This window comes from Triturus cristatus, chromosome 11 (assembly GCF_964204655.1).
Source record: "Triturus cristatus chromosome 11, aTriCri1.1, whole genome shotgun sequence".
In the NCBI taxonomy this organism is placed as follows: domain Eukaryota; kingdom Metazoa; phylum Chordata; class Amphibia; order Caudata; family Salamandridae; genus Triturus; species Triturus cristatus.
The window spans coordinates 1,100,027,912-1,100,051,704 of NC_140594.1; the positions used below are offsets into that span (position 1 = coordinate 1,100,027,912).

Below are 23,793 nucleotides of genomic sequence, written 5' to 3' on the forward strand. Positions count from 1 at the left end.
CGCTTTGTAATCGGGCCATAAGTGAATTCAGGAGCTTAAGTGCAAGGCAAGCTTTCCTCTCCATACAGATGTTTGGGAATTATAGCAAACCAACGAAATAGCAATGATGATATATGTATTATAACTGCATTTGATCCTTGAATGTGCTGATGTAATACCATGCAGCAAAGATTAACAATGTATATGCGCTGAGTAGATTTAGAGCACTGACAGCACAGTAACCTATTTGTACATAGATGTCTTGTTATAAGATGGTCATACAAGAAATAGCAATGGACATCTGACATTTTGATAAATATGCAGGAAAAATCAGAGGGTGAGCAAATGTTGCTTTTAATTTCAAAACAAGCTAACAAAAGGTATGAAGGCAGAACACATCATACAGTTCAAAAGTAGTGTTTAAGTAAAGTAGTTAGGTGCATGAAAATGGTATAAACTTTGGTTTGCTTTCTTCTTCTGTATGCAAGGTTGTAAGATGAATATTCTATCCATTTTATAGTCTTGTCCTGTACCCTCCACTAACCACGACAGTCTCTCCGGTCATGTAAGAAGCATCTGACGAGAAGAGAAAAGACACAATCCCAGCACATTCCTCTGGTTCTGCAAGTCTAAGGACACAAAGAACATGAGGATTATTAAACACTAAGTAAATCTAAGGTACAACACTCAATTGTTTAATGTTCTAGTATTTGAATCTTTCTCTAGATTACACTATTCTCATATTGCATTGAAATATTATTAGCACCCTCTGATTTTTTGGAAATTTCAGTTTTTGTTATTCACAAATATCTTAACCAATTTGAATTCTCCTTATGTAAGTGCCTTGGTAATGTTCTCTAGCAGATGCTCTGTACATCAAGAAGTCATGAATGAGTTGTGAATACATAAGTAGGTAAATAATAAATTTTATTTGTCCATATTGACATTTCATTCACAGGGTAGTTCACAATTACAAACACAGAACAAAAAATGTGCCCTAAAAAAATAAAAATGCAAAAAGGGTAAAAATGCATTAAAACAAACGCAAAACCACAACAAGATAGCTGCCATGTGATGGTGCACACATCTGTTATTCACCTTGGATTGTTGTTTCTTGAAACAAACAAAAAATACTCCCCGATAGCTACTGTGCATGAACACTTTGGCAGTCACTTTGGAATGGTTTTAAATATTTATACTACTTTCTTTTAAGTTAAAACACTTCCTATCATTTACCATAGGGAGACTTCAGAATCAGGGTGCTGTTCTCCCTATGGTAAAGTATACTGAAACTTAAAAAAAGTTTAGTATTTAAACATATTAAATGAAAATTCTATCACTGAAATTTAAATTGATGAACACATTTTATTATGCAGTATTAGTTATTAAACGTGATGTTCAGGTTTTATTAAAAGTAATGCAATTATATTTCAAAAAATATTGTTACAATAATTTAGAAATACAAAAAGTTTATTAAAATATTTAGGGGCTAATTAGGATGTCGGTCGTAATGCCTCCGACTGCTGGTTGGAGGCTTTCCAACCGACATCCCTGGTTTGACTTCTGACCACTGTATTACAATTACGGCGGTTGGAACTTAAACCGTCCGGTCAAACCGGCTGACTTCCGATGGGCTCGAGGAGCCCAACAGCCAGTCGGAAGGGCCACATAATCCAGAGGGGAATGCGTTTCCGCCTTCTGATTATGATGGCACTTTCTGAGAGCAAATCCGTTTTGGCCTTCTCGACATAGATTTGCTATTGGAAAGTGCCTTTGGGGCCCCTAGCAGGGCCCCCTTCCCCCCTGGCCCTGTGGCTTGGGACTTGGGGGGCACCTATGGTGCCCCCTGAATTTACACGGGCTCCGATTTCTCTATGAGAGCTTGGGCTACGGCCTATTTACGGCTGCAGCACAACCTCCCATAGAGAAATGGGAGTATGTGACCGCACCATGTGCGGTCGAATTGTAATTGCGGTGTTGGGTCCGCCGACCGGAGGTCGATCGGTCCCGATGACTGCAATGGTGTCGGGCAGATGTGAGTCCGCCCGACATTGTAATCATGCCCTTTGTTATTAAGTAATACATATGTTTTATTTTTAGATATTAGTTTTAACATTAAGGAGTCGAATAGGTTGGTGGGCGGATCACCACCGCCCATATAGCGGTGGAAATCCACCTGCCAATTCCCACCGGCCGCCTACCATTTCCCCCCTGCCAAATCACGATGGCGGTGGGGACACCGGCAGAGAGAAAGATTGTCCGCCGATTTTCCGCCGGTCGGATGGGCGACCGGGGGGAAAAGGGCTGGGATATGGTGGCACTGTCTGTAAGACACCGTCATCCATATCATGATGTGCGGTGGTGCAGGGCTTTCCATGGCGGAGATCTCACCATAGAAAGCCAGGTGGATATCACTTTCGGGGGCCCGTTGCGGGCCCCCAATATGTTGGGCGAGGTGGGGGGTGCACAAGTGGGGGGACCTATGGTACCCCCCTGCATGTGCATGCACAAGGTGGCAGGCACCGTGCGGTTGCATTCCACGTTGCACATGCAAATGCATGACAGACCTTTTTTACATTGCGGCAGATGCTGCTGTGGCGGGCGCATCCTAATTTGAATCATGGGACCGCCGCACATATGGCTGGCAGTCCCATTTGCCGCTACGGTGGCGGGCACATTTTTTCCGCCAGCCATCGTAATAGACCCCTAAATTGTATTTTATTTTTAAAACTATTTTATGTTATTTTACTTTAAGGATCATCAAAATGGAAGGACTAAGAGCGCATTTAGAATTGCGAAGAACCTAGAGAGAAATGTGCCCCAAAGTTTGTTTTAAAGCAGGCTTTGGCATTGTATAGAACATCTGAGATCAAGGGGGTTGGGACAAAGATCCTGTGCCACATTGGATTTCCTTATGGAGTAAACCACAAGTCCAGGCTCAGTATCCATTAAAACCAGAAACTAAGCACCATATCAGGGTCATCTAAGATCAGTTACAGTATCAGGGTGTAATAGTGCCTGGTCATTAAAGCATAAGCATTCCCCTTTTTCTGGAGTTGAAGCCAGACAATTCATATAGAATAATTTTAGATTCCAGAAATTTAAAAGCATAGACACCCACACATGTGGTGCAAAATGCTTCCATTAATCGACCGATGATAAAATGAGTTAGGAAGCAATGCAATATTACATCTCTTGTAACAATGGATTTTAGTACGTCTAAACGAGTTTGCCTTAGGGGTATAAAAATAGCCCGGTGCTTTTTACAACAAGAATAATGGAGATGTTATAAGAAGATCCAGAGTATTATCATACATTGATAACATCTACTTCACAAATCATGATTAAACAGAACTCTTAAATAGGATGGGCAGAATAGTGACTCTTGTAGCCTAGCATGGGCATAAACTAAACTTTAAAAAGTCTAAGACTGCGTATCTTAACATGATCTTCTTTTGATATGACTTATCCAGTGAGGGTAAATGACTGACCACTGACCTCCTACAAAAGTTTGCTACTTTGCAGCATCCAAACGCAAATGCAAGAAACCTGCAAACCCAGTTGGGGTTTTTGAACTTTGAAGAGCTTACTTGACGCATTAGGCTAAATGGGTTACTCTCTTAAACAAACAAATTACTTCCACAAAAGGAGACTGGTTTCTTGCACAAGAGTGCAAGCATACATGTTAAGCAGACATGTTACAGACAGAAGTATATAGTTGTAGTTTCCCTTGTAACTATGCTTAAGGTCGCTGCTGAAGCTAGTAAAGCCAATGCATGTGCTCCAAACCTTCTCTGAGCACAGTGGACTGTGAAGCAAAATGCGACTGACAAAGTTTGTGTATGATCTGACAATTAGAACTCAAGAATCTCTACAGTATACACAAAATATTCCACACATGATTGGTACTAAGTGAAAATATATTCTATAGCTATTGCGTTACAGTAGAGGGAATTATTGAAGACAGCGACTTCAAGGGGCAATGTACACACACCATAGTGTTAGTTGATTCCATTGCACAAATAGAAGAAATAAATACTTTTTTACTTACTCTTCAGAAGGCTGATCCATCAGTTCCCACACTAATTGTGTTAGATTCTGCATTGTGTGTACAGGGTTCCAAAAGTGGAGTTGCCACATTGGTCCCTAAACAGATTCAGACCTTTAAAAATTAGATTGTTAAAAGCATGCAGCTTCAGGGAAATGTATCTGTTACACAGAACAAGCTTCCTTTGGTCCTTGTACAACACATCATGGTCCATAAAAGTGAATGAATGAATGCTAAAGTGCACTGTGAAGCTGAATTAGCTGCAAACGCATTGATGCAACCATTTAAAGTGGGTGTAGTGACTTGGTCTCAAATGAAGAATGACGCAGACATAGTGGTGTCTATACAAGTAACACCGAAAGGCAAAACGTCTCCTCACAGTTTCTCTTCCAAATACTCTCACAGCCGCAACAAAAACAAAATACCTATGGTTTCTATACCTGTGGTATGTGGCTATTCCTAATCCCAGGTATAGAAACCATAGGTATAGATCTGTGGTCGCTAGCAGCAATGGGAGCAATTCCTAAATTTCATTCAGGCAATGGTCCTGCGTTCACCGCGAAGGCTTTTTTGAATGCTATGCCTGCTCTTGCAATACCACTGCTGTACTTGCACCATTTCTGTCCGGAATTAAACTACGAGTTAAAGCAAGCCAATGGTATGCTTAAGCAAGCCTTGACTGCTAGGCAATTCAACTCAGGATAGTCATGGTTCCATAACATGCATCAGGATCAGCAAGCTCTAGGTTTAGGATTAGGTGACCAAACCCATATCATATGCTTTTCGGTGTCTCAATGAATGTACAGGATCTTGATCACCCAAATTCATCTGACCCTGTTTGGTTCACTGACAAAATAGCGATGCCAAAATATCCCCAATCGAAAATATTTTCACATAAATATTATCATGCTATACGTATCATGTAAATTACAAAAATGTCAGAAAAAATATTGGTGTAACTAATATCATTGTATAACATATCGCTTTTTAAACTATATATAAATATGAATAGTAAACTTTAAATATATTAAATAATAACATTAATATAATTAAAATAAAAGCTATTTAATGTTTTTAAAAAAGAGTGCAATTATAATTATTTTGAAAAAGTAAATCACACATATATTAATATATATATATGTGTGTGTGTTGCAACGAAAGACGGGTTCCTCCTGGGATTGAGCCCATAGCCTGCTGCGCGATGCCGGCGGAACCACAGCCGGACATTTAAATGCCAACAAATATCCAAATAAAGCGCACACTTGAACAGTCCACTACTAGTGCAACATGGGTTTAATGCTCAGACGCTACGCGTTTCGGCTGAATGGCAACAGTCAGGCATTATCACATGGCAAGAATACTGTTTTTTGAAAATGGATTTTCCCAGATTGTCCATCCTGTACCTTCTCCCTAAGATTCATAAGCACTCCACTGTCCCTCCATGTAGACCCATCGTGTCCTCCATCTGAAATGTTTTTGAAAATATCTTAAAATATGTTAAGGGACTATGTAAATTCATTACCCTCACATGTTCTAGATACCAAGGATTTTCTTAAAAAAATAGAAGGTATCATCTAGGAGAATGAAGACATTCTGATCACCTTGGATGTAAATTTGTTATATACCATTATCGTTCACAGCCAAGGGATAACGGCATGTATGCATTTTTTGGGCACTAGACACATGAGCTATCTTGAACAAACAAGGATGCTTAGTGACATGATGCTCACGTGCCTCGCCAATAAAATCTTTATGTTCAATGGATAGCTTCACGTGCAGGTGCGTGGCACGGCCATGGGCACGTGCTTCGCGCCTAGATTTGCGAACCTCTTCCTGGGCATGTGGGAAGAGGAGATTCGCTCAGACGAAGGACTGATACCAGACTTTGAGAAAGTACGAGTCTGGTTAAGGTATATAGATGACTTGCTTATCATTTGGAGAGGTAGCGAGGCAGAAGCTATTGCTTTCATTGAGAAACTCAATACGAACACCTACAACATAGTACTCAGTCATAATAACATGAGCAGACAGAGCATTGATTTCCTTGATATCAAGATCGAAATCATCCAAAGTTGTTTGATCACAGGCCTGTATCGAAAAGAGACAGCAGGAAACAGTCTCCTTCACGCCCTCAGCAGTCAAGTGGAGCATTCCTTATGGTGAGCTGCTGAGGGCGAGAAGAAACTGCAGTACTGATACAGCATATCTCAAGGAACAAGAGATTATGCTCTAAAGGTTCAGAGAACGCGGATATCCTTAGGTTCTTAGAAAAGCTGTTGAAAAAATTGGTAAGGTCACACATCAAAACTCCACAGAGGTACCTGTCACAGAAAAGGAAGAATCTGAGAGTAGGGTCATCAGGACATACAACAGGCAATCTCAGTACAAAAAATATTAGCTGACAATTGGAACACACTCAAATCTGACCCCATTGTGGGGCAGAACTTATCTAACATGCATGCACTGGCTCAGAGAGACATTTTGTAAGGTACTTTTCAAAGTGCTACCACTGGCATAGAGCTACAGTGCACGAGGCGAGCATGCGCGCAAAGCAGCCATATGGGATCAACGTATCGTTCCTATGATCCTCAAGCTTGATCTTGGCCACTGTCACATACATCAATCATTCTCATTCAAATGGCCACTCTTATCTACAGGACAAAACAAGCATTGGCATAGCCAACAGGTCAGCACTTTGAAAACTCGTGGGTCATCGCGATCACTTTCGCTTTCAGAGCGATCGCGATGACGCACGCTTTCAATGCTTGTACGCTTTCAATGCTTGTTCCTTCTGAGGCTAATAATAGAGACAGCTCACTGTTGTGATTGCCCACCTTCCTGATTTGGCGCGCGTCACCCAAGGAGACGGATGACTTGTCAGCGGCCGTAGAGTGCCCGCCGCGCGCGCGCTAATCAAGCGCTGAATGGATGCTGCCGTCTTATTGTCGGGATCAGAGCCGCCTGCCGAGCGCCGCTGCCCTCTCTGCGCTCCCTCTGCCGGGCCAGGGACAGCAGGCTGGACATGGCTACCCTCATTAGCATCCTGAGCAGCTGTTGGGGCTTCCGGAGCCCACTGTCAGTCTTCAAGAGGTGAGTTTCTGATGGCGCGCCTTGCTGGTGCTGTTGTTGTCAGTGCATGCACGATGCTTTTCCTTCCTTTCCTCATTCGTTTCTTCCTTATCTCCACCTTCCTCTGCTCACCTCATTTCTTACACTAGTCTTGCGCTCTTCCTTTTCTTTATTTCTTTCTTCCCCGTTCTCATTCTTTCTAGCTCTTTGCTTTTACTTCTTATTTTTCTTTCTTTCCTCACTTATAAAATCCCCCTTCCCTTCCAGCTTTCTTCTTCCCTTCCTCCCGCCCTCCTTTCTTTCTTTCTTTTCTCTTTCTCTTCTTATTTCCTTCTCTTTCACTCTTTTCCTCTTCCTTTCTTCTCGTTCTCTCTTCCTTTCTTCTCGTCGCCTCTTTCTCATTCTTTTATTTCTTTCTCCCACTTTCTAGCTTTCTTTCTCTTTCTTTCTCCTCTCAGCTCGCCACTTCTCCGCCTTATCCTCCTTTTCTTTTTTTGCTATTTTAACTTTTTCTTAGATTTATTGGTCAGCATTTAGTAATTAACGTTGGAATGCTTGGCAAATGAAATGTTAAAATGCGTGTTCCAAACCGACCTTTGAGGATAAATAGCATATTGTTTCCATCATGACAGCTCGCTGCTCTAAAGATCTAGCTCGTTCGCGCTCATTAGATGGAGGGGTCGCCCCCCCCGATCCATGCACTTCTAGTGAGCTCTCCTAGATGACATTACTAAATATACGCACAGCTGTCCAGTTCACAGTTCTGTGACCCAAAAGAAGGACATATATAACATACATGCATACATACATATCTTGTAGAGCAATGCCCTGGAACACTCCACAGTTATAAACTGGCACCGCGTTGTTGTTGTTCACAGCATATGTCGTTTTCCTCTTTAATGGTAACTTAGAAACCAAATAATTATGTGGGTGCTGGAGGATATGCTGTGTAATTGCCTTATCTCTCTGGCACCCACTGAGGTTTTCAGGATCCCAGCGCTGCTCGGGTAGGCCGAGTGGTTTATTATAACTGGCACCTCCATAGATCAAGCCCAATGTACTGACCACAAACACTTCTGGTAATCGACAGTCAGTTTGCAGTTCAAGGAGAGCTGAGGCCTCTGTGCCTTTCCCAGCCTCTGGGTGAATGATTGCCCCAGCTTTGGCATCAGTTGCTTGTGTATTGTCTGATGGTTTCACTGCCATTGTGACATTTGATATTAGATATGGTATTTAGCATCTAGGCCTGGGGGACTGGTCACTAGTGTACTGGTGTTGGCTATTAGAGTATGTCTTGTCGATTTAAACTTACAGACATACTTATAGAACAATTGTTCACAAGGTGTTTGTTTTCTGCGTTTTAGTTTACAAGGTAAGACTAAAGCCATATGACTTTATGCACACCAAAATCGAATTTAGGTGTTCAAAAACAGTGCCTTATGTATGTGCATTTCCAAATGCTGATTAACAAAACAGGGGTTGAGGTAGTTTATGCCAGCAGATTGAGTTTAGCATTAAGGGGATGTTTGTTTCCCGTTCTAAGTCAGCTAGGCAGTTCTGGGCAGTTCTGATGGCAGGACCAAGCCACACTCGCATGAGGATGGTTCTTGTTTCGAAAGTCACACTGAGCAAAAAATGATCGACTTTAAAAGCAGCCCGGTGTAATTACCAGTAGCTGAGATTCATTCAGACATTCCACCCATCCTTTTTCTCTAAATTTAGCATTGTGGAAAAACCACCAGGACGACAATTATTCTACAGTACTAGTGGGAAGTGTTTCGAGAAGAAAGGTGGCTTTAAAGAGGTGATGGGCATTCCGAATGTTCGAAACCCCTGCAAACTCCTAAGTCTGTGGATTTTCAAGAAGAATCTTCACAGCCTTTCCCACCAAGGAAACGTACATAAAATTGCTCACAGTAAATTCAGGAGTGACTTTCTTTCCAGGATTAGTAGGAAACACATGGTATGAGGCCTTTTGTCAGAAAAAACTATTTTCATTTTGGAAAAAAATATACATTTGCAAATGCACATTTCTGTCTCATATAGTGGACGTAGGCAATCATACACAAGGTCTACCATAGCATACAATGAAGAAAAGGAGTGTGCATGGACATCTGACCTATGCAGATTACCTTGCAAACAAGTGATTTTTGTGAGTACCCAAAAAGTTGAACATCTTTGTGGTTGTAGATCTACATATATAGCATGCAGAATTATGACTTTTCTTAACCCTTATTCAAATTATGAGACATGCCAGGATTCTAAATGGCCCTTTAGACACAGGAGTGTGGACTTTTTGGGGGAAAATCCAAGAACTAGAAAAAATTTACACCACTGGGATTTCAAAGTTTTTGTATACTTTCTTCTAAAAAGTGGGGAGCCTCTCCAAACTTTGGTGTAAAGTCTTCACTGCTGTTATATTGTGCGCGGTTCACCAACATTTTAAACAGGCACATGGTCTGTTGTGCGACATTTCTAATAAACCACAGTAGCTAAAATTTGATAGCCGATAAATGCCTCTGTGGCCTATAAATTTGGCCAATTTCCATTTTGATTCTTTGTCCACCAACTCAAGCTGTGCTTATCTTTGTCCCTGCTTGCACAACATATATTTTCTCTTCATTCTGGACCAGGCCTTTGGAAAGGTATTTTTCAGTTTTTGTATCCATCAGCTGTGCCAAAAAGTTTCTGTCATCCTCCAGTAAAAAAGGTTCTTTTGAGTGTTGTCCCAAGTCGCCTTTCTTCAGGCCTCGCTCCTGCCTCTTTGCATGTCTTTCTCCATCACCCGCTGCTGGTTTGACACTCACTCACCAGTCCTCTTCCACAGAAACACGCAAAAACATTCCCTTTAGTTATTAATGGGTCAAAGTTATAAGTTTTTAATGGACTATCGCATGACAACACACTTCTGTTAATTCTTGTACACGCATCCCCACTGTGGGCCTTGTATGCACTTTCATAAGATAATGGCTGCACCTAGAGTAACACAAGACAGCCTTTATTTCCAGATTACACGCTTACGATGTCACATTCTGATGCTGGACCTCAAATATTGCAACAGTTGCATAACTAAATACTTATAAGGTCCCAAAAGCGAGACCTATTGGCTATGCCAATGCTTGTTTATGTCTAATGTCTATGTATGCATCGCAATGTCGCTGCTTCAGCGGGTGATCAAGGCAGTTTACTGCCGAAACGCGTAGCGTCTGAGCATTAAACCCATGTTGCACTAGCAGTGGACTGTTCCAGTGTGCGCTTTATTTGGATATTTGTTGGCATATATTTGTGTGCATATATATAGAAAAAAATATATATATATGTATTTACATACATCTAAATGAAAAATATGACTTGTTTTATATTATAACGTGAAAATGTAATATAACAAATATATATATATATAGACATTAAGGTGCCAATTCGGATCCTGGAGAAACCGGGTACGAACCGTCGGTCGGAGCGTTTTCTCCGTCCGACTCGTACCCGGGAAATAAACATTACAAACATGGAAGTACGATTCCCACGGAAACACCATTTCCGTACGAATCGTAAAAAACACCGACCGACGAAAATATACATACCAATGTGATCCGGGAATGCTCCGACGTGACGTCGGGACGCATGCAGGCTGCGGTTCACAAACCAGGAAGTACGATCCGCACCGACGTCACCCCGCACGGATTATATTTCCCGGCTGCCAAATACTGCCGGGAAACCAGGACGACGCGCACAAGGAGCACCTGTACGCGACGGACAGCCATGGACCCGAACCTACGTGTCATCCCAGCCCTCATAGCAGTCCACCTGCTCTACAGGCACCGACGCAGACGCCGCAGAAGGTCAGAATAACACCCAGGGGCAAAGGGGGGGGCAGGGGCAGGACACATAACCCCCACACAAGTCACAAATCACACATGCCCTGGACATACCTGACCTGCAGGACCTGGTCACCTCGAGGGGGTGGGGGCGTGTCCAGCAACGCAAGCGTCCGCCACAACGGAAGTGGATGTTGACGCGAACCGGCAACACAACAATACCGGTATGTACCGTACCCAGGCCTTAAGAGCGTGGGTACGGGCCGTACCACGCCCACCACTACGTCACCCCGACAATGGCGGTACGGCCCGTACCCACGTTTGAATGGCCTGGGTACGGGCCGTACCAGCATTGTTGGGGTGATGTGGGGGTACGCGTGGTACGACCCGTACCCACGCTCTGAGGGCATGGGTACGGTGCAGACCCTCAATGGGGTGCTGTAGGGGTACGCACCGTACCCATCCCTTCAGAGCGTGGGTATGGGTCGTACCACGCGTACCCCCACATCACCCCAACAATGCTGTTACGGCCCGTACCGCCATTGTCGGGGTGACGTAGTGGTTGGCGTGGTACGGCCCTTACCCACGCTCTTAAGGCCTGGGGACGGCACGTACCCAGGACTGCAAACCGTGGGTACAGGAATGTACGGAGCGTACCCCCACCCATGTATGAATGGAGCGTACCCCCACCCGTGTATGCATGCAGCGTACCAACTCCCCACCTGTGTATGTACGGACCGTACCCCCACCCCACCAGTGTATGTACGGAGCGTACCCCCACCCGTGTATGAATGGAGCGTACGCCCACCCCACCAGTGTATGTATGGACCGTACCCCCACCCCACCAGTGTATGTACGGAGCGTACCCCCACCCGTGTATGAATGGAGCGTACCCCCACCCCACCAGTGTATGTACGGACCATACCCCCACCCCACCAGTGTATGTACGGAGCGTACCCACACCCATGTATGAATGGAGCGTACCCCCACCTGTGTATGAATGGAGCAAACCCCCACCCCACCAGTGTATGTACGGACCGTACCCCCACCCCACCAGTGTATGTACGGAGCGTACCCACACCCGTGTATGAATGGAGCGTACCCCCACCCGTGTATGAATGGAGCGTACCCCCACCCCACCAGTGTATGTACGGACCGCACCCCCACCCCACCAGTGTATGTACGGAGCGTACCCACAGCCGTGTATAAATGGAGCGTACCCACACCCGTGTATGAATTGAGCGTACCCACACCCGTGTATGTCCCGACCGTACATGCCCAGACATAGGAGGGGTGTGTGCCTATCACTTCCAGCAGTGCCCAGACACAGGAGGGGTGGGTGCAGAATCCTCCCAGCAGTGCCCAGACATAGGAGGGGTGGGTGCAGAGTCCTCCCAGCAGTGCCCAGACACAGGAGGGGTGGGTGCAGAGTCCTCCCAGCAGTGCCCAGACATAGGAGGGGTGGGTGCCTATCACTCCCAGCAGTGCCCAGACACAGGAGGGGTGTGTGCAGAGTCCTCCCAGCAGTGTCCAGACACAGGAGGGGTGGGTGCAGAGTCCTCCCAGCAGTGCCCAGACATAGGAGGGGTGGGTGCAGAGTCCTCCCAGCAGTGCCCAGACACAGGAGGGGTGGGTGCAGAGTCCTCCCAGCAGTGCCCAGACATAGGAGGGGTGGGTGCAGAGTCCTCCCAGCAGTGCCCAGACACAGGAGGGGTGTGTGCCTATCACTCCCAGCAGTGCCCAGACACAGGAGGTTTGGGTGCAGAGTCCTCCCAGCAGTGCCCAGACATAGGAGGGGTGGGCGCAGAGTCCTCCCAGCAGTGCCCAGACACAGGAGGGGTGGGTGCAGAGTCCTCCCAGCAGTGCCCAGACATAGGAGGGGTGGGTGCAGAGTCCTCCCAGCAGAGCCCAGACACAGGAGGGTTGTGTGCCTATCACTCCCAGCAGTGCCCAGACACAGGAGGGGTGTGTGCCTATCACTCCCAGCAGTGCCCAGACACAGGAGGGGTGGGTGCAGAGTCCTTCCAGCAGTGCCCAGACACAGGAGGGGTGTGTGCAGAGTCCCCCCAGCTGTGCCCATGGAAAGAAAGGGGTTGAGTACACACAGATACAATGCCCACAATTGTCAATCAGGTGCTCAAAGACCCAGCAGAACACGAAACACATGTGTGCGAGGCTGGGAGTACGCACATGCATACTGCGGAAAAGGGAACATGTACACATGAAGTCCTGTCAATATACTCCAGTCACAAGTACAGTGACCCCCAAGGATGACACAAATGATGCAGGTGGAGACCTTGGCCAGCATGCATGGCCAAAGTTGAAGGGGTCCGTCACACACCCAGCAAATGTAGACACAGCACTGCACAAATGTCTTCACAACACCCTGCAGGGAAGATGTCAGGGTCCACAGAGGAAGGTACACACCTTGGGACAATGTCACCATGCAGTAACAGCTAACATAAGCAAAGTTTGATAGCAAATACCGTGTGATGGCACACAGATAACAGGGTCCACCCCACGAACAGCACACTACAACATATCCCAGACACCTAACACACTATCGCCACCCCAAATCATGGAGCAGCACCACCAACAGCAAAGCCAGAAAAGCAGTAGTGTGCCAAGGAAAATAAAATAGCTTTATTCAGCAATGTTGTAAAATGAATTGTACGAAGAGTTCAAAATGCACAAGTCCCATAGGGCAGTCCATAGTTCCAATCCAGGTGGGGGACACATTGGGATGCGTGTCCCCTAGCTTGCCTGCACAGTTCAGACAACCTTGTCATCCACAGGGGGGGGCATCATGTGGGGGGGAAGGACCAGGCACCGCAGGGACAGGAGGGGCAAGGGTAGGTGTTGTGAGTGCAGGGACGGACGACTCCAACACAGGGGGTGGGGCAGTGCCAAAGGTGGATTCGAGCACGGCGCTGCACACTACTGCCAGGTCGCCCAGCGTCTCCCCTGCACCCGAAGGAACCACAGGCCCCAAGGAGGTGGGGGGGGTCGGAGGGATGGGTCGCAGCGCTACTGTGGGAGGGTGTGGACAGGGGGGGGACTCAACTCCCCTGCCGGTGTCCTGCCTCCACCGCTTGCGGGGTGGTGCCACACTGGGGCTGATGGACATACTGGGCAGGACTGACCCTGTGTCTGACTCTTGGCCAGGAGAGCTGAGGGGAGTGGATTTGGAGGGTGGTGGTCGTGAGGAATGTGGACTCCCACTCTGGCTGCGTGTCTTCCGTTTCCCCCCCGACCCAGTGGGTGTGCCTACTTCACCCTGTGTGTGCGTGCCAAGAGGTGTGCGCTTTGCCTTCCCTGGTGATGTGGTGCCTGTGTCTGGTGGTGTGCGTGCATGGCTACGTCTGGGTGTGCTGTGTACAGGCATGGGAGTGGGAAGTGTGGATGCTGCAGGGGTAGGGGGGGACGTAGCGCTGCAGGAGACCCAATGCTGCAGTCAGTGTCGAGTCTATGGACCTCAGCAAGTTGCGTTGGTCAGACTGCGCAGCTGAAATGCCCTCCATGTATGCCTCCATCTGGTTGATCACTTGGCTGTGGCCATGGAGGACATTAAGCATCGCAGTCTGACCAACCTGCAACTGCCGCAGGATGTCCACAGACTCAGCATTTAATGGCAGCAGTGGAGACAGGGGCAGGGGGTGCGGTGCCTGGCAAGAAGGAGACACGTGGTGACCTAGCACGGCGGGAAGGGACATGAGCAAGTGGGAGGCCGGTGAGCGGAATGGAGGGGGCGGGTAGCGATGGAGTGCTGGTGTCAGCTGTGGGAGCAGCCTCCGCCCCCTCGGAGTGCTCAGCCTCGGACCCGTCTGCGTCATAGTCGGTGGTGGTTTGACTGGACAGGTCCTCCACTGCACTCCCGTCGGCCTCCGTGCCACTCGATGTGCCAGACAACTCTGCACTGCTGGCACTGGTGCTCGCTCCCTCCTCACGGTCCATGCCAGTGTCTCCCTCGTAGTCCCCCGATGATGCTGTGGGCAAGGTGAAGAGACAGGAGAAATCAGACACCTGTATACATATGTCACATGCATAGCCTGAAAAGCTACAAGAGTAACATCTACAATACAAGGTACATATGTAGTCCCTGCAACACACAGTTTGTTGACCCACCATGCCACTGTTAAAATATGGAGAGCATGACACAATAGCAAATAACTTGATATCAAATTGTACAGAGGAGCCAGGCTCTGGGGACAATCTAGCACAGCATCAGCGACACACAGCGTAGCCAAGAAAGGGATGAGCAGGAACCATGTCTAGCAACTCTTGGGACATGCTGCAAAGGTAATACAGTAAACCATGGCCAACATGACTGGGGCACTGCATCTTGAGTGTTTGGCCACACAAACATCACACACTGGCCAGACCGAGCAAGGAGACTTCAGGTTTGGACATGTAGGCCTTGCCCGCACCAACCCCCCCCCCCACCTGAGACAATGTGATTGAGACAGAGGAAGTACTTACACCTCTTAGTCTGGGATGAAAACACATGGCCTGCAATTAATCCTGATCGCACACAAACTACCCCTGGTGCGCCTGACCACACATATCACTGACAAACAACCATCATCAGATAGTTGTACCAAGACACACAGGCACTGGCCCCTGTGAGTATGCACCAGCTAATTAAGGTCACACTGTACAGTGGACACATGTAGCACAGTATACGTGAATTCTAATGAGGCCATGGTACTATGACACAGGGCCCAAACTATGCTGAAGACACAGAGAATGACCACATTGTCTGATGACACACATGATACCTAGGAAAAGGTTCCCCAGGGGACTGTAGTGGCCACACTACTCCATGGCCCTGGATGGATATGACTGGAACACAAGCCACCATCCCTGCACTATGCACATCTCACACTCAAGCACATCATGTCAGAGGGCACAACATTCGACATGCAGGCAGTAAGGCAGTACACATGAAACACATACTCCCATGTCGGGACTCAGCATCAGTGCCAACTAACATGGACCCCACAATGACTGAACTGGCCAGGGCACAGGCAACATGCAAAAACCTGTTACACAGCACCCCCACACATGATGCTGCAAGCATTGGGCACTTGGAGTTACTGCCAGCCTAGATGACCTTGTGCAAGAGTGACTACACACAGACCAGGGAACACATGGCAAGGAGGGGAAGGGAGGAAGAACAGCACCGCTTTACTTTGGGGAACAGGATACGCACTGCACATTTAAACCCTGGCAGTGTATCCATGCAACTGCGCACTTCCAAAAGCTGGTGACACACAACAAACACACATGTACCTACCCCCTTCCTGCCGCTGCTTCTCCGCTAGGCGCCTATCCAGATCAGGGAAGACCATCGCCAGCACACTCTTATGGATGTGGATCAGACGGCGGCGTCCACGGTTTTTGTGGCTCTCAAGTGAGTCCCCCAGCAGGAACCGTGTGATCCTCCGCGTCCAGCACCGGATGTCCTGCCAGCGTTTCCTCACCTGGGCTAGGCGCCGCTTCCGACCATCCGTCCTCCTCACGGCACTGACGGCTTGCTTCCAGATCTCCCCCTTGGCACAGACGCCTGCCTGTGAGGATGCAAAAGTGACAATACATCAATCCACCTTATCAATGATACAGAGACACACATATTACAAATCATGCATGTTTGAACTGGCCACAGTATGCAGCCAACTCATTGCACCTTTGTCATAGTGACATCATCCTCCTGGGAATGGGCAAATGCAGTAGGTGCCATTGAAAGCACACAGGTGGCATGAGGGGTGCAACACAATCAATGATGCAGGCTCACACTGTGCATCCCAAGCTACAACAGGAATCTGAACAGTACCCCTAAGCAGTCACATGCCCCAGCCCACTTACGCCACCTCAGCAGAGTACACAGACACACACAGGCACTGAACAATCACCTGGCATTGGCAACTGCCGCTGCAAACCTCACTCTGCACATGTGCCACTAGACTGGGGTTGTCACAGATGTGGGGCTGTCTCAGCACGGCAGACATCCAGCACAGCTCCCTGCTCACATCAGATGGCCAGGGTGTATCCATCCCACATGCAGCTGGGGTGCAACACTCCACATATGCACACACCCACATGACAGGGGACTCACACACACACACCAATGTCCAGGGGACGAACACATCATTTGGACACTCTCACCACAGGTACACAGAACAGACACACATCTGTGGGTCCTGGCACCTGTCACCCTGGGGGGAGCACAGACTCACATCAGGACTGTAGGAACAACATTTCCAGGAGGATTAGGCAGTCCGAAAGCGGCATGCACCATGCAGTGATCGTCACAGTAAGCACCATGCTAGTGCGTTGTGCACACAGGAACTACAGCATGCTCTGCATGGGAGACATGAGCCCTTCCTCCCCCCTGGGAACCACTATGAAGAACCCTGCATGTCTGTCACACCTGGACACAATGCCAGAAGTCACATTTAAAATGAGGGGCACAGTTTAAGCTAGTGGGGTCTGCACTCACCGGCTCCCCTGGTCGACCATACAGCATGGTGTACTGTGGGAGAATCACATCCACCAACGCAATGTTCTCCTCCATGGTGAATGGCTGGGCCCTCTCCACAGACCTGGACATGGTGCCAGAGGAATGACAAGCAGCAGCAGTGTTGTTTAATGAAGGGATGTGCAGGCAAGTGCTCTCTCAAGGGACCTGGCTGCCTTATATCTTCTTTGCTGGCCTGTTTCATTTACAGGAGTACAGAGTGATTGGCTCAGTCAAATTTGCATCCCACGTGTCCTCCAATCAATTTAAAACTACCCCAGTGACAGGCTATGCATGGTTTTAAAATTGAGCATGATGTAATGTCAACAACCACATTGCAACAAAGTAAATTGTCTCCAACCAACTTCTGCTGGCCACATGATGCAAAATTTATACCTGAAACTCGGTCTCCATGACAACCAGCATGCATTTAGACCCCTATACTTGTCCCTCATGTGTCCCCTATGGCAATCCTATGTCACAACACAGGTACGGTGCGTCCCACAGCCCTAGGGCACCCCAAAAGCATTGCAACGGACCGTACACGCGTGTGTACGGTCCCTATCACTATGGTGGTGCTGGCGTACGTGTACGCCATAGTAGTCCGGACCGTACACACGCGTGTACGGTCCCTATCACTATGGTGGTGCTGGCGTACGTGTATGCCATAGTAGTCCGGACCGTACACACACGTGTACGGTCCCTATCACTATGGTGGTGCTGGCGTACGTGTACGCCATAGTGATAGGGACCGTACACACGCGTGTACGGTCCCTATCACTATGGTGGTGCTGCGTACGTGTACGCCATAGTAGTCCGGACCGTACACACGCGTGTACGGTCCCTATCACTATGGTGGTGCTGGCGTACGTACGCCATAGTAGTCCGGACCGTACACACGCGTGTACGGTCCGGACTACTATGGCGTACACGTACGCCAGCACCACCATAGTGATAGGGACCGTACACGCGTGTGTACGGTCCGGACTACTATGGCGTACACATACGCCAGCACCACCATAGTGATAGGGACCGTACACGCGTGTGTACGGTCCGGACTACTATGGCGTACACGTACGCCAGCACCACCATAGTGATAGGGACCGTACACGCATGTGTACGGTCCCTATCACTATGGCGTACACGTACGCCAGCACCACCATAGTGATAGGGACCCCACACACGCCCTCGGAGCGTATGTACGGTGGGATTCACACCTGACAGTGGTGACAGGCAGCACACAGGAATGAATTGAGCTGTCATACATGGCCAGGACTGGACATCAAGGCATCGTCTGTGCAGTACTACATGTGTCGGGCACAGGTGGGTCAGGCTGTGATGTGGCACCATACTCCTGAGGTGTGAAGCTAATAACAGTATGATGGGCTGTGTACACATGTCACGTGTGATGGTGCCCTATGTGCCACACATCCCCTTCACTCCTTTGACATGTGTGCATGTAGTACTGACTTGGTGGGCCATGCGTCACGGGCATGGCACAGTCACCGACACCCGCAAATGTCCCCTGATGCCAGGTACACGGAATTTTACCCCTGACAAGTGAATGCCCGCGTTGCACGCTGTAGCTATGTCATGTGTGTGTCATGTCTTCCCATAGGTTTGCTGTAGGTGTTTGGGCAAATGCATCTGCTGTTGCTGCAACCAACATGTGTCTGTATGTAGATGGGCATGGCACACTGTTACGCACACCAGCACACATGTGTAATCCGACGTAAGGTGTGTATGTATGCATCGACACGGAGTTTCAAAACAAGGACATATCTGCATACTCTCAATGTATGGGTGATCAGTCTTGACATGCAATCCTTCATGGCAAGGTGTGTGGTCTGTCCTTTTTCTATGACATGTCACCTGTGCCTCTCGTGTTCCGCAACCTGTCGGTACAATAAACATCCTTCTTTTGCACATATTTGGATGTCTGTAACTCCTGTAATGCGTCTGCCTGCTCACTTACACTGGCCCACAGCTAGTTTCATGGCATGGCATAATGAGGTTGAGAATCAACGTTTGTAGCTGGCTCTTGGTAGGAGTGTCACATGCCTGGCATACGTGTCCAGGGCACATTGCACAGACCTGACTCTGTATGTAGCATATGTGTATTGCCTGTTGAGCATGTGCTCTGTACATTGACATTGGTGGTGTACTGTACTCACTCTTTGTTTTCCCTTCTAATTCACTGCAGGGCTCCGCCTCTCCTTCGACCAATTCCGGACTTGGCTGACACGCGGGAAAATGACTGTATACGCCGCTACCGATTCCCCCAACGTTTGATTGAGGGCCTGATGACACGGCTGGCACCACACCTCCAACCGCTACAAAGGTATCCTGGTGCACTGACACCCAAGATGAAGGTGATGGCAGCCCTACATTTCTTGGCCACGGGTACCTTTCAACATACCATTGCCCATGTCGGTGGGATGTCCCAAACCATGTTCAGCCGTGTTCTGCATGATTTTTTAGAGGCCATGTTGGAGCACCTTGATGAGTTAATTAAATTCCCAACTCCTGAGCAGTTGACAGCTGTCAAGCGTGAGTTCTATGCCCTGGGAGGGATGCCCCATGTCATTGGGTCCATAGATGGAACACATGTGGCTTTGGTACCACCACAGGCACAGGAGGTAGCCTTCCGTAACCGCAAGCATTACCACTCCATTAATGCCCTTGCGGTGTGTCTTGCCAGCATGTTGATTTCACATGTCTGTGCTCGTTTTCCAGGATCAGCACACGATGCGTACATCATGAGGCGTAGCAGGGTGCCAGAAATGATACTGCAGCTGCGCAACGAACGAGCATGTATTGTTGGTGGGTATACTCTGGCAGTCCTGTATTTAACGTCATCTTCCTGTCTTACTGCTCCTCCTGACCCACTCTTGTCCATGATGTTTCCATGTAGGGGACGCTGGCTATCCCAACCTGCCATGGCTGATCACGCCTCTCCGCAACCCCAGCACGGCTGCCGATCACCGCTACAACAGCGCCCATGGGCGGACCAGGCGAGTGATAGAGAGGACGTTTGGCCTCCTCAAGAGCCGATTCCGTTGCCTCCACAAGACCGGTGGCGCACTCCCATATGCATCGGTGAAGGTCTGAAAGACATTCCTCGTGTGCTGCATGCTGCACAACATGGCAGTGGAGAAAGCTGTGCCACTCATCCTGGATCCAGATGAGCAGGACCATCCACCCGTGGAGGATGAAGGGCTTGGGCACGAGGCAAGTGATGTGGAGGAGGAGGAGGCGGTAGAGGACATGCGGAGTCGGCTCATACGCGACTTCTTTGCTTAGTGGTGAGTTCCAGTGTCTGAGTGTGCACGCATTGGGCTGTGTGTGGCATGTGTTGCAATGTGTGTGTCCATCTGCATGTCTTCCAAGTGAGTCTGAGGTGTGTTTGGATGTGTCACTCGAGTGATGGTGCAATAGAAGAATGTTTTTCCAGAGTCATCATTGTCACCTAGCATGTTGACAACCTAATACGTGTCGAGTACATGCACATGCATGCGGATGTGCTTCTTTTGGCTGACTTCTGGTGTGTCTCCCATCCACAGGTACTTGCGCATGCTGTCTGCTGGTGGCATTGTTGTGCTCCTGCTATTCCTCATGAACACAGCAACATGTGCTGAATCAGCGTTACATGCACGGACAAGTTTGAAAATCTCCTTCGGGTAAGGGATGCAGCACAGCTTTTTGGGAGTGGTATTTGTTTTGAATGTGTGTGCACTGCTCCTGTTCATGTTTGGTTACTTTGCATACATGTAGAATCACCATGGGGCACATGACCTGGAGCAGAATTCACCTGAATTGATGGTCAGACTTGGTGACAGTCATCTGTAATGGGATTGTGATGGAGCCATCAATGTGTGTAACACTGGCCTCGGAAACATACGGGTTGCACCGGGTTGACATGGTGTGTGAATTCCCCATTAGGGGCTCAATGGTGTATAGCAGGCTCTCCGTGAGCAGCAGGGGGTGTTTAGCTGTACCCCGTCACTTGTGTGCCAGTGCCATGGATTTCCAGCAACTGTGGCGGTAAGGGGGGTGCCAGTGTTGGTCCCACGTGTTCATCCACATGACCTGTGTATGTGTTGACAGAGTTGCATTAGCATTCCCACACACGAGTAATAAAGGTGTCCCTCTGCCTCCAAGGTGCCTCATCTCTGTCAATGGTGGGCTGTTGCCACTGTGCCTGCGGCATGTCTGGCATTGTTCTCAGAGATGGTGCATATGAGTCTATGTGTAGAGTAGCAAGATGCAAGCTGTTTGTCAGGGATTAGATTCTGTATTTTGCATGATGTCCATGGCTGTGTAGGTATTGTGGCATGTCAGTCTCCACGACGGCCACTGTGCTGCATGTGAATCCATTGTGTGTGTGTGTCATGTTGAACCAGACATTCCTTCCTTGACATACACCTTTTACATAGTTCCTTCCTGGGATCCTTGTCTTTGTGTGCTACTTGTGGCATTGTTTCCTTGACATGGCGCATGCTGCTGCAGGCCCTGCAGCAAGGGCACCCAGTGTCCACGCAAACGAGATGCTGTTCATCATGGATTGCTTACTGACATGTGCTATTCTGATCAGCAGCATCTGTGCCTCATGCGGCAGCACACTCTGCATTATGCACAAGATCCCCAGTTCCATCCACCTCAAGGCAAGAGGGAGACCATCCCCCAGGTCAACTACGACATCCGTGTCTAATCCTACCCTGCACTCTACGGACATGTGCGTTAGAAATCCCATGATACTTGTCCGCATCCAGGGTGCATCTGCACAGCTCTGCTACTACATCCGGCGACCAGGCCACATCAACGTCCAACAGAGATGGGGGAGTGGATCACTGCCAGCTGCAGGATGATCTTCTAAATCCACGCACACACTCAGGATGCAGCCCACAACCACAACACAACCTTGTGGCACTGTGATCCAACACCCAATTGTGCCATCTCCATGCATCCAACCTTGGCTGGCCCACCATTCTCCACATCCACCTGACTCAAGCATGCAGGAAATGGTTCTGCCACGTGTCTACACATACCTGGGACTCCCACCCCAGGACACTCCACATGATCCCTGACCTCTGGGCATGACTGTTGCTCTTCTAAATAGGTCTGTAGGCACAGTTGTGCGGGCACCCCCTCAGTTGGTTGGGCCCATCACGGGTGAGAATGGAGCTCCATGTCTGTCTTGGATGGTACGTTGTGACCCATCTGTGTCCTGTGCCAGACTCAGACCCCAGGGTATGGATGTTTGGAGTTAATTCAGAAATCAGGCATGGTTTGACTTTACAACACACACATGTAGTGGAATAATGCAAAATGACGGCATCATCTTGTGATTGTGATGAATTTTATTAGTGCTGGGGTACGTGTTTGGGGGGGTGACAAGAGGTGCTTGGCGGGAGTGTAGAATCCAAAGTTCACAGGGGGAGTTGGTGTCCTTGCCATTGACAGTCATCAGAGTCTGTGCCACAGTCTTTGTCAACATTGGTCAGACAGTGACCAGCAAGGCCATGTGGCAGAGAATGTCCTTTGCTGCTGTGATGCTGTTGGGCCAGAGGGCCAGGTGCCAGGCCAGGTGACCTGGGAGATGGTGATGTTCCGCTGACTCTCACGGTCTTTTTCGTGGACGACCCACCTTCCTGCTGGGACCCTCAGGCGCCTGCCTTGACGATGCAAGGGACGCTCCGTCAGATGAATCCTCCTCCTCCTCCCTCCCTGTTTCTGGTGCTGCTCTACGCCTGGTGGCACAGGGAGGGTTTGCCAGGCTTTGGGCGATCTGACAGAGGGATTGGCTCACATCCCTGTGCACCGCCAAGAGCTCTGCAAGTCTTGCCTCCATCCTGGCATGATGCTCAACCTGCAGGGCCTTCATCTCATTGAGGGTCCCCACTACCTGGGCGATGCCTCTGGAGTCACGCCGGTATGCGTCCAGGATGGTTCTGACGTGTGCCATAGCCGGGTCCTGAGCCAACTGGTCAGGTTCGCGCCTCCACCGTCCTCCACTCCCACCACCCCTGCCCACTTGCGCCTGGCCTGCCGTTGTGGGCACATCGGGTCTCCGGGACCCCTGAGGGATGGCATTTGCGGTGTCGCCTGCCTCCTCCTGGGTGCCCGGAGAACCTTGTCCCTCGTGGACAGACTGGCTGTGTTGTTGTGTGCGGGCAGGGCTCCTGGGTGTCTCCTGGGATGTGGCAGGAATGGGGGTGGTGGTTGGCACAGTTGTACCTGACGCAGGTGCTGCAGGTGGTTGGACACCAGAGGGGCCAGGTTGTTCTGGGTCCTCCACGGAGTGGTGAGAGTCGTCGCTGCCGGTGGTGTCCTCTTCACGCAGAGCCTGGTCCTGTGAGTCTTCC

The 23,793-nt window shown here is 48.8% G+C and overlaps 1 protein-coding gene across 1 annotated transcript in view; it reads right to left on the bottom strand.

Moving 5' to 3' along the window:
- Positions 1-317: 317 nt before the first annotated feature.
- LOC146786067 (dehydrogenase/reductase SDR family member 4-like) overlaps positions 318-23,793 on the bottom strand; it is a 264,337-nt gene continuing 240,861 nt past the window's right edge. The window contains exon 9 of the mRNA XM_085635486.1: positions 318-608. Coding sequence (XP_085491612.1) covers positions 494-608 — 115 coding nt within the window. The 3' untranslated portion in view covers positions 318-493. The remainder of the gene's footprint in view (positions 609-23,793) is intronic.